The 12,085-nt window shown below is 41.2% G+C and overlaps 1 protein-coding gene across 2 annotated transcripts; it reads right to left on the bottom strand.

The window, feature by feature from the left end:
- Positions 1-6,315: 6,315 nt before the first annotated feature.
- Positions 6,316-11,435, bottom strand: rpl26 (ribosomal protein L26). 2 transcript variants are annotated; one of them, XM_078231142.1, is made up of 4 exons: positions 11,377-11,435; positions 10,370-10,542; positions 10,113-10,253; positions 6,316-6,488 (listed from the first exon to the last, which is right to left on the bottom strand). In XM_078231142.1, exons 1-4 carry the CDS (start codon positions 11,423-11,425, stop codon positions 6,360-6,362), a joined length of 492 nt encoding a protein of 163 aa, XP_078087268.1. In that variant the 5' UTR covers positions 11,426-11,435; the 3' UTR covers positions 6,316-6,359. The 2 variants fall into 2 exon arrangements, with proteins under 2 accessions (XP_078087268.1, XP_078087269.1); XM_078231143.1 differs by having other exon boundaries at positions 11,366-11,387.
- Positions 11,436-12,085: the final 650 nt, after the last annotated feature.

The raw sequence follows: 12,085 nt of genomic DNA, 5'->3' as shown, positions 1-12,085 counted from the left end.
ATTGATGTATCTAAGTAACTAATCTTAGTCCTTACTAAGTATTTTGACTTTCAGATTCTCTTCTTCTTTACCCTACCTGCCGTCACTGATGCTGTTCCTTCTGTGAACTTAGAAAGTTGTGCACTTCCATATTTGATCAGTTATACAATTACTATTCACATTAGGATCACAATGAAAATAATAAATCCCTTCCGAGGTTGATGTTCCCGAAGAGTCTATCCAGCCTGAGAGCCAACCATCCAAGGTGAATGGTTCAGGGTCTTTGAGTTTCTCCATCTCCTTCTTGATGTGTACAACCAGATTAGTTATGTTTGCTGAACTGTCTGGTATGTAAGTGCAACACACTGATCTAATTACTGCATATGTCCCTCCCCTTCCTGCCAAGATGCAATCCAGTGCCATTATAATCCCTCTGTATGCTTGGCAACCATCTCACCATTGATCATTGTGAAGGCAGCTTCTGTATTGGCAACTTGTTCCCAATGGAGCGCACGATTATCTCTCACATTGTTCTAACCACTCCATATTGGGTAAGTATTATGCTGAAAGCCATTCTCCTTCTGTCATATCTCGCCAGCATCTTGGCAGATGAGGGTGTTTATACATGTATGGAAGTTTCTTTAAGGTAACAAGATCCCTTCCATCCAACAGGGAGCCAAGCTTAGGCTCTATCTCCACGAATCCAATGTACCATTTTTAAGTTGAATATTATGGTGCACTGAAGCAATACGATGTATTCCATGACTGGTCATCACTGGGTGGGTTCAGACATGGCATACTCCTTGGGCTTACTGTAGAATCCCTTTTGTTTACCCCTAAGTTTTTCCCAGAACTTCCTAACTTCTCTGTGCAATAGATTTCTCTCGGTGTAGATGCTGCTTTAAATCTAGACGAGGAACTGATCCTATTAAATTATAAACAAGTGTGTACCTCTACGTGCAGTTAGCCTTCCTGCACAGGCCTCACTGTTGTGAAACTATTCCCTTACCTCCTAACTTAAAAATCCTAATACGTAATGTCCTCATGTGTCTGCCAAATACAAGTATTAACCTGTGTTTCCTGATGAAGATGCTGAATGATCTTAGATGCTGGTTCTGTTTGAGCCAATATCTGCATATTCAGTACTAGCAAAAAAATGGAAATACACACGTTCATGATAAAAATTGCCATGATTCTCCCTTTACGCACGTTTCGACCGCCGGTCAATGTTAAACAAGCAAAATTCAATTATATCCCATATTACAATCATGACACACTTGATGTGGTCTTCTTGTCATCAGTCCCATTGTCCTGCCGCTGGGATGTGGACTTAGGCATGGTTTGTCTTCTTCTTTCAAGAGCTCTCACAACTCTATAAAACATAAGTCTAATTCTGTGCAGCATTAAGTTAGTTCCTTATCAATTCAATCATTCCTATCTCTTTCCCTCTAATACTACCCTGATTATTTTGCAGTATTATCCAATTTAACCAAATGGCTAATCTACAAATTCAAATTACTCCAGCAAAGTTCTCAAGCTACTACAAGAGCCATTATTACCCCCTGTTCAGTAGGATTATAAATCCACTGGGGTGATCTACTGATAATTACCCCTTCAGGATTACTTATTGAGAGAAGGTTTTAACTGAGTCCAGTGTTGCCACCGCAGCCTGGGTTTCTCATCAATGAGGGCACATGTTTGTCCTGCAATGATTACATTGAGGACCTCCCTAATTGACCCCTAGCCCTTTCCTGTCAGTCATAAGTTTCACCATTACCTTATCCCCTGGTGTAAGTAACTTAGGAGTGTTCTCCTCTGCTAGTTTCGTCCAGTCTCTGTGCTGCTTAAGGTAACCACCTATATTTTAAGAGAATGTAAACGATCAATTAATTCTCTCATGTGCTGAAACACTGCGCTTCGGCTAATTTTAAGTTCTCCCCCACCCGATATTGCATCCTCTGGGAGTCGCATTGCTCTTCCTGTCATCAGTTCAAAAGGGATTAATCCTGTTCCTCGAGAAGGAGTAGCTCTTTGTTGTAACAATATTGCAGGCAAAGCTCGCACCCAATTGTTTCCTTTCTGTAAAGTAGCCTTGGCTAGACTGTTCTCTAATGTCTTGTTCATCCGTTCTACCATTCCTGAACTCTTGGGGTGGTATGGCATGTGAAATCTTTGCTTTATTCCCAATATTCCATAGGCTTCTTTTAAAGCTTTCCCTGTAAAATGGGTTCCCTGGTCTGAGTCTAACTGAAGAGACACACCCACCTGGGTATTATCTCATTTGCTGATATCAAAACCACTGTTTTGGCTGTAGCATCTTTGCATGGGAATGCTTCTACCCACTGGGTAAACTGATCAATAATGACCAGGCAATAAGTCTTTCCTTGCAAAGAACAAAGAAAATTACTGCACAGGAACAGGCCCTTCGGCCCTCCAAGTCTGCACCGACCATGCTGCCCGACTGCACTCTTGGTAAGGGCCCTGTAAAATCCATCTGTAACTTTTCTCATGGTCCTTTTAGGCCGCGGTTGATTACCCATCTTGACCTTGCAGGGACAACCTGATTCCACGAGAGTGCATGCACTGCCTCCAATGAGGTCTGTTGTATTATTCTGGGGCTATTATTCTACCTTCCCTTCTCCAGATGCCGTCTCGACCTCTTTGTCCTCCATGTTATTCCCATTACTGTTTCTCTTCCTCTGCCGCCTGTTCCTGTATCTGTTTCACATCAATATCTATGACTTCCCTGGCTTACACTGCTGCCACATTTGCTGTTTGGATTTCTTCCAAATTCTGTTCTAATAAGTTTTTAGCTGCCTTATCTGCTCGAGTGTTTTCTTCTTGAACCCGAGTAGAAATCATCTGATGGGCCTGTATTTTTATTACGGCAGCTTCTAAGGAACTGTGAGCTGCCTGAAGTAAATTCCTGATTGGATGTTCATACTGGGTATGTCCCCGCTAAATGGAAACAATGTTGTGAGCTTTCAACTGTCCATTAATGTCTATTTTATCTCTTTTTTAAAAAGCTTGTTCCTTCATCCATGGCTATCACCTAAATTGTGTTTTACTTCTTAGAATCCCTCTAATTATCTCTTTTTATTACCATTGTTGTTCTCTGTATTCACCAAATGAATCCCACCTTTAATCCTGTCCTACTCTGTCTTTTATCATCTCTTCCATAATGTCTCTTTAATTATCCTGTTCACTTTCCATATCTCATCTGTACTTCACTGTACCTATTCCTTTCCTTTAAGTGTTCATTTATTCCACTGGATCATTTCTCTCACCTCTTTCTTATCACCAATCTGTCAATCATTAAACTCACACTCCCATTCTACCTTATGTACCTCTTCACTAAATGTCTGAATGTTCTCTCTCCCCTCTGCTATATTTTGATTTAAGCTAATGATTTTATGATTTGAAAGCTACCACAATATCTTAAAACACAAAGATGCATTCTGTGTGGGACAGAGTGGGTTAACTCTCTACTTGTTTCAAAGTGGGGCATAGTACATTTTCTCAACTGAACGTCATAACATTAAAACCTTGAACTCCTGAAACAAAGATGAATCCCTATCTTTCCATTGTTAAGATGAATTCAAAACAAGATTTATCACTTAAATATCCCGATTCTCAACCATTCCTGCTAAAGACTATCACACTCTCTTCACCTGCTTGCACCTTTTCAGATGCAACATTTTGCCATTTTTAGACCAATGCAGACACAAAGAGCCCAAATCCCTGTCAAATTCTTATCCTGTTCTTTTAAAGCAGTGGTTCCCAAACTTTTTTCACTGGGCCTCACTTTCTTTTTTATTTTTAACACCCCTTAGCACAACCTCACCGTTGTGACAACTTTTTGTTGGAGTCTCATCACCTGATGGTGCTGCTCTCTCTCTTATTGGAGACTCGTCATCCAATGGTGCTGCTCTCTTTTTTTTGGAGACTCATCACCCAATGGTGCTGCTCCCTTTTTTGGTGTCTTGTCACCTAATGCTGTTGCTCCCTCTCTTTTTTGTAGACTTGTCACCCAATGGTGCTGCTCCCTCACCTTTTTGGAGTCTCGTCACCCGATGTGCGGCTCCCCGTGGACACGGCTCTCTCTGGCTCTGCTCCCGGACTGATCCGGGGTCTTTTTCACCGCTGGTCCTCCGTATTAAGCGTCCCAATCTCCTCATGTCTTCTCCGGTCCTCAGTAACACTATGCCCCACAACCCCTCGCAGTGATTCAACTTACGGTCCTGATGGCCTGACAGGGACTCCTCTAACTAATTGGGGTGGTCAATAAAAAAACATACTCACCCTCACTTAGGAGTCCTGTCCTGCCATCTGAAGCCAGTGACATCACCCTGCTCCGCAGCATCAAATTGTATACGGAGGCTTCCTCTTGAGACTATGTATAGCTACTAAAGCTAATACAAAGACTCAAAAATGCAGTGCACTGATGTTGAAGACATGACTTTATTTAACCAAGCGATCGAATGGGAGAATGAAATGAGGAAGCCCTGCACTCAAGGTATAGAATGCGGGCAACCGGATATCAGTCTGAAGAACAATGCCCCTGTGAAGGCAATTATATTCCCAAAATCATATTGCCAACCTTTCCAGTGGGCATTACCAAGTAAACATTAATACAAATCAGTCAATAATCATCCTGTCATTAACTTCAACCAATAATACACATCATGACCTAATGGGATTTCATTTGTTATTAAATTACGGACGTTACCTCCCTTCTGTTGCCCAACAATATGGGATGCTGGACAGTGAAATGGGAGAATGATTCCCACTGAATTGGACCCATGTGACTCTTGTCCAACCCAGAGAAATTCTTCATGTCTGCTCACCACCAGCGTTATCTCTTGGAGTTGTACGACCCTTTGCATAAGGCTAGCATTGGTAGCCATCTTGTTCCCGACCACTGCTGACAGCATTACTGCTTTCAGTGAATTTATTGTTCCTTCCCTCTCTCTGTATTTTGTCACTGACCGAAGTTTCACAAAACGTAATCAAAAACAAAACACATCCATCTTGTAAATTCAAAATACATGTTTTAAATAAAAAATATTTGTTAATTATGCAGAGCTGTCTTCTATGGCAACAGCCCTGGCTGGTTTATGTTCCCATAATCCCAAGATCATTCATTCTAACATTAGTGTCCTTAAATCTATGGTTGTTTGTTAGCCTAATTCGCCCTCCTCTCCCCCCAATCACCTCTCAATTCTTAATTGTCAGAGAGAATTTGAGTATAGGAATAAGGATGTTTTACAGCAATTGTGGACAGCTTTGGTGAAACCACACCTGGAGTATTACATGCAGTCTTCCTGTCCTTATGTGAGGAAGGATATTCTTACTTTAGGGGGAGTGCAGCGAAGGTTTACCAGGCTGATTCCTGGGATGGCGGGAGTGTCATAGGCTGAGACTGTCAGTTAGGATTGTATTCATTGGAATTTGGAAGAATGAGGGGAGAAACTTATAAAATCCTAATAGATTAGACAGGATAGATTCAGAAAGAATGTCCCTGATGGAGGGTAGGGGGTGGGCGGTGTTGGTCTGTCCAGAACAAGGGTTCACTGAGAATAAGGGACAAATCTTTCAGAACTGAGGTGAGAAATTTCTTCATCCAGTGGTGAATCTGTGGAATTCATTACCACAGAACGTAGTTGAAGCCAAAACGTTGTGTTATTTCAAGAAGGAATTAGATATAGCTCTTAGGGCTATGGAGATCAAGGGATATGGGAGGAAGACAGGATCAGGATATTGAATTTCATGATCAGTGATGATTATAATGAATGGCAGAGTGGGCTCGGGGATTTGAATGGTCTACTCCTGCTTCTATTTTCTATGTATGTTTCTCGTTACAACTCCATCCCGGAATACATAATTATTGCAGACTGTAATTAAGAGCAGAGCCTGGGTTTTGATGGCACATGGTTCATTCAAATAAAGTTTGTGGTTCAAGAAGGTTCATTACCACCTTCTCAAGGTCAATCAGAGATGTTCAATAAATGCTGGCCCTTCCAACAATGTCCACACCCCATGAATGAATTTTTAAAAATTCAAATGCTATGCGATATAGTGGTACAATATTGACATTTACAATCCAGTGATTATTTTCAGAAACTATATGGCAAGATGCTTTCCCACAGAAAGGAGAAATTGAAAGGAATGCCACCTTAAGCTGAACTCATTATTTCATGTGAAAAATTCCATAGCATAGGAATTATGATGTAGATTTCTCACATTTATTCTAGAGGTTTGAAAGATATAATCCACAACTGTACATGAAAGTAAGAATTGAAAAATAAAGTTTTGGTAAAAAATAAACCAGGTTGCAATTTTTTAATCTTTATTGAAAGTATTAAAGTTCCAACATTCAATTACTCCTGCATTTTTTCAACAGATTCTTCCTTATATTTGCCCTTATCTTTGCCAACTTGGCGAGATTTGGCCTTGCGTTCCAGGATCTTCTTGCGATCCTTGTCCAGCTTTAGCCTGGTAATCACCACCTGCAAGAGATATCACAAATTTATTGGTGAAAATTCTTCATATGTACAATAGTGGCAAATAGATCAATTCATATACCAGCATGAAACACAAAAAAACAGGAAGCACAGCCAACTCCAAAGAAGAAATCCTCTGTTATGATATTTTGGGTGTGCATTCCCTTCACCTGAAATATCAATAGCCAGCATTTCAGAACAGAAACATCATTGCAATTTCAATCATGACAATAATATTACTGAACCTCAAAAAGGACATAACTGGGGGAAGGGGGACATCTCCAGATAAATACAATAGGTTATTTTCAAGTGCCATAACTTGAGTAAAAAAAGCAGCCAATTCACATGCAGTTTCACAATGGCTGAATTGAGGAATGTTGGCCAATACACCAAGAGAAGCACAAGTTTACAGAACAGGAGGCTACTCTTCCCCATGTCACCTGTCAGCTTTGCAAATCAAATTCTGTCCCTTTCCCTGTGGGCCTGCACTTCTCTTTTTTAAATATTTATCTTGTTTCTTAAAAGATCCAATGGTCTCTATCTCTCAATTACTTCTTCTGGTAAAGCATTACATGACCCAATAAAGCAACAAAATATCAAAACATTCCTTTCACTCAAGGACCTCCTTATTGACTCACGGAAAATAAATATATCAAAGTGACGCAAAATTCAAAAAACCTGCACTTAATTTCCTTTAAGCATTCTCTATCACAATACAAAAAAGCCCTGTACCACAGTCTCTCCTGATCCATACCTTATGTCTGGTTATCATTCTGGGACAGGTGGACCTAATACTCTTTTTCAGGACTGTACACTCCTATAGCCCCACATAAGCCACGCTCTCCATTGTTCCACCATGCCTAAAACTCCATGGCTTTCTATTGTACAATTTATTTTGTATGCTCTTGTACTTGCACGCTCTGCATGGAACCCACAATGATGTGGATCTTAGAAGTGATCATTCTGGCTTATGGGAATACAAACTCATACATGAATACAATTATGCATTTATACTTCCAGATCTCCATATACATTTACTCCATTTAATATCAACACAACTAACACTTAATAAGAAATTACATGGTTTGTTTTGATGTTTTTATTTCTATATGCTTATTAATTTGACATTGAATAATGAACTACATACAAAATAGAAGTAGGCAATTCAGCCCCTTGACCATGCCCTGCCATTCAATCAATAAAATCACGGTTGATTTGTGTTGAGTTCCACATTCCCATATATCCTTGATAATCTATCTCTGCCTTAAAATATTTAGTAATCCCGCTTCCACCGCCTTCTGAGTTCTGAAGCTGCACAACCCTCAGAAAAAAAATCTCATCTCTGTCCTATAAGATGTAACCCCTAATTTTAAAACAATGCCCCGTAGTTCTGGACTCACCCACAAGAGGAAACATCCTTTCAATGTCTACCCTGTCAACCGTGTTCAGAATCTCATTTACTTCAATCACATCACCCCTCACTCTTCTAAACTCTGGAAACAAGCCAAGCCTTCCAATCCTATCCTCGTAAGACAGCCCGCTCATTCCAAGTACCAATCTAGTAGACCTCCTCTGAACCACCTCCAATGTATTTATTTTGCTCCTTAAATAAGACGACGAAAACTGCACACAGCATTCGAGATGCGGTCTCATCGATGCTCTTTATAGCTTAAGCATAACATCTTTACTTTGATGTCTAATTCCTCTCATAATAAAGGAAAACAATCAATTAGCCTTCTTGATTACATGCTATACCTGCATACTAACTTTTTGCATGCACAAGAACACCTGGACAGCTCTGCACCTCGGCATTCTGCAGTTGTTCCCTATTTAAATTATACTCTGCCTTTTTAAAAATTCTTTCTAGCAAAATGAACAACTTTACGCTTTCCCAATTACACTCCATGCCAGATTTTTGCCCACTCTTTCAACCTATCTATATATATCTGCAAATTTTGTGCCTTTTTCATAACACACTTTACTACCTATCTTTATGTCACCTAAAAATATATCCCCCATGCCTTCGCTCCCCTATCTAAATCATTGATGTAAATTGTAAAAAGTTGAACCCCCAGCACAGACCACTGTGGGATTCCATTTATCACATCATGCTAATCAGACAAAGACCTATTTCTGCACACACTGTTTTCTGCCAGTTAGCCAATCTTCAATCCAGGCTAATATGTTAATCCTTTACACCACGAGCTTTTATTTTGTGGAATAACCTTCAATGTGGCATCTTATCAAATGCTTCTGGAAATCCAAGTACACAGTACGTCTACAGGCTCCCCACAGTACATGTTACTCCTTTAAAGAATGCTAGTACATTGGTTAAACACAATTCCCCTTTCATAAAACCATGCGGACTCTTCCCAATTACCTTGCGTTTTTTAAAATGCAGTAAGAAGTTTAACAACACCAGGTTAAAGTCCAACAGGTTTATTTGGTAGCAAAAGCCACACAAGCTTTCGAAGCTCTAAGCCCCTTCCTCAGGTGAGTGGGAATTCTGTTCACAAACAGAGCTTATAAAGACACAGACTCAATTTACATGAATAATGGTTGGAATGCGAATACTTACAACTAATCAAGTCTTTAAGAAACAAAACAAAGTCTTTTCTTAAAGACTTGATTAGTTGTAAGTATTCGCATGCCAACCATTATTCATGTAAATTGAGTCTGTGTCTTTATAAGCTCTGTTTGTGAACAGAATTCCCGCTCACCTGAGGAAGGGGCTTAGAGCTTCGAAAGCTTGTGTGGCTTTTGCTACCAAATAAACCTGTTGGACTTTAACCTGGTGTTGTTAAACTTCTTACTGTGTTTACCCCAGTCCAACGCCGGCATCTCCACATCATGACTTTTTTTAAATGCCCAGCTATAACCTTTTTAATGATGGATTCCAAAAATTTCCCCATAACAGACTTCAATCTAACTGGCCTATAGTTTCTCGCCTTCCTCCCTTCTTGGAATTGTTTGCTATTTTCCAGTTTGATGGAAGGCAAATGGAATGTTGGCCTTTATTTTAAAAGGAATGAAGTCTAAAAATAAGGAAGACTCACTAAAACTATACAAGGCACTAGAAAAATGATATCTGGAAGACTGAACAGTTCTGGTCCCCTTACCCAAGGCAAGATATACTGGCACTGGAGGGAGTCCAGAGAAGCATCACTAGGTTGGTCCTGGGGTTTGGAGGGATTTTCTTATGAGGAGAGGTTGAGCCTGTACTCGTTGGAGTTTAGAAGAATGAGGGATGACCTTATTGAGACATGTAGAATTCTCAGGGGGCGAGACAGGGAAGATGCTGACATTGTTTTCCTTTGTGGGAAAGTTTAGGACCAGAGGGCATGACCTTAGAGTAAGGGGGTCACCCACTTAACATAGAGATGAGGAATTACTTCTCTCACGGGGTAGTGAATCTGTCAAATTCTTTACTACAGAGGGCTGTGGAGGCTGGGTCATTAAATATGTTCAAGGCCGAGATAGACAGATTTTGCACAAAACAACATTTCTCTTTAAAAACTATTAACATAAAATGTTGTGGTTACTCTTCTTCACATATAATTACACCAAAATAACCAGGTTTACTTGCTGATATCAACCAGCCAAAACCCTAGATTTCACAGAAGTTCCTACCTTGCTGGGGTGAATGCCAACATGAACTGTAGTACCATTGGCTTTTTCACGTTGCACACGCTCAATATAGATTACATACTTCTTTCTGTACACTTGTACAACTTTACCGATCTGCTGACCCTTGTAATGTCCTCTGACAACCTGCATGTAAGATATTAAACATAGATCATCAGTTGAATAATATTAATATATGCAGTCAAAATTCACAACTCCTTTTATCTTTCCATGGAATAAAATTCAGGGTTCACTTCACTTACCTGAACCTCATCGTCCTTGCGTATGGGCATGGAGCGAACATTGTATTTCTGCCTCAGCTCCTTAGAGAGTGGAGAGGACATAATTTTCCTGCGGATGTGGGATGGAGCATTGAAGTGCCTCTTGCGGTTCTTCCTCCGGGAAGATGTTACATAGGGATTGAACTTCATACTGGCTGCACACAGAACAAACATAAAAGTTAAAGTTGCTGCTAGTTGTCAAACATAAAATGAGAGTTAAAGGAATCCGATCACACTTGGAGCTCTGAAATATTAGATAAAGATGGATTATGATCCAATCAAGAGCTCTGACACTGAGTCCCAATCCCCCTTACTCTCTGATGTTAAAGCGCTCACAATCCATCTTACTCTCGCCACTCAGAAGTTTTGTAACACTGGGGGAGGGAGGGGGACAGCAAGGTGATTTGTGTCCCATACAGGAGTGCTATAACACTGGGGACAACGAGGTGGACTGGGCGCTATGACACTGAGGACAGTAGGGTAGGCGGTTTCCAAATGTAACACTGTGGACTGTAAGGCGGACGATGTCCCAATCAGGAGCTCTGTAACACTGAAGACAGTAAGATACTGTCCCAATGTAACACTGGGGACAGCAAGATGGATGGTGTCCCAATCAGGAGCGCTATAACACTGGAGACATCAAGGTGGGTTGTGTCCCAATTAGGAGCTCTGTAACACTAGGGACACCAAGGTGGAGTGTCCCAAATGTAACACTGGGGACAGCAAGGTGAACTGTATCCCAATCAGGAGCTGTGTAACACTGGGGACAGAGTACCTCGAATCCCCCGCCCTATCTCTGGCGCTCGCTATGTAGGCCCCACCGGTTCCTACATTTTACACCGATTTAAGTCGCCTCCTGTCCCGCATCTTAACAATATTGATTTAAAAGGCTAGAGAATCGTTGTCCGGCTCAGTACGCGGGACGGCTTTGTCACGATGAGGTTGTGGAGTGCTCGGATGTTAATGGATATCACTGACACAGTCCTTACCCTCCTGCTGCAGCTTCAATGGCCGCCGGTGAAAAGAGATCGCACGCATGCGCGGCGCCTCGATCAGTTCTCAGATCGCGCGAGATTTCAGCAAGGCGAGAGCTCCAGGTTCTTAAAGGGCCCGCTCATGTGGCTCTGAGAATCACAATGGGGGCTTAATTCTCTGGACTGTGCACTTGTATTCTGGTCAAATTCCCAGGCCAAGCAACATGCTTAAATCCAAAATATAGATTCGTAAACAAACACCGTTGAATATGGAAGTTATTACTTGCAGCAGAAGTACTTTGGAATGTTTCTCAGGAAAAATAGAATCCCGACAGCGCAGAAGAGGCCACCGACTCTCTGACAGAGTGTCTCACCGAGGCCCACTCTCCCACCAGCCCGGGAACCCCACACACTTCCCATGGCTAATCCATCTAACCTACACATCATTGGACACTAAGGGGCAATTTAGCATAGTAGTAGCACTGTTTAGCAACTGGAGGCCCTTGTAAGGTAGGAAAGCATTTCAGTATTAGTTTTATCTGGGTATATTGCAGTTGGAGACAGGACACCAGGAAGTGAACATCTCTCAGCTCTGCCAGAAGGAAGACTGAACATAACAGGATCTGTAAAGAGACAGGCTTCCTAAAGAATCAGTTGCTATCCATCTAAACTGGACATCATTGGACTGTGTGAGGAAACCTACACAGACACAGAGAAAATGTGC

The sequence above is a fragment of the Mustelus asterias genome, chromosome 16 (assembly GCF_964213995.1).
Source record: "Mustelus asterias chromosome 16, sMusAst1.hap1.1, whole genome shotgun sequence".
Lineage (NCBI taxonomy): Eukaryota > Metazoa > Chordata > Chondrichthyes > Carcharhiniformes > Triakidae > Mustelus > Mustelus asterias.
Note: the sequence above shows the minus strand (reverse complement) of the source record. Positions and strands in the feature narration are given on the sequence as shown.

Bases quoted from the DNA above. Each gene is read 5' to 3' on its own strand.
- rpl26 (XM_078231142.1), bottom strand. From the start codon at position 11,425: ATGCGTGCGATCTCTTTTCACCGGCGGCCATTGAAGCTGCAGCAGGAG. The intron at 10,254-10,369 runs GTAAGTGAAGTG...TCTTACATGCAG, and splicing joins GCAAGGACGATGAGGTTCAG to GTTGTCAGAGGACATTACAA. The intron at 6,489-10,112 runs GTAGGAACTTCT...TATCTCTTGCAG, and splicing joins TTGGCATTCACCCCAGCAAG to GTGGTGATTACCAGGCTAAA.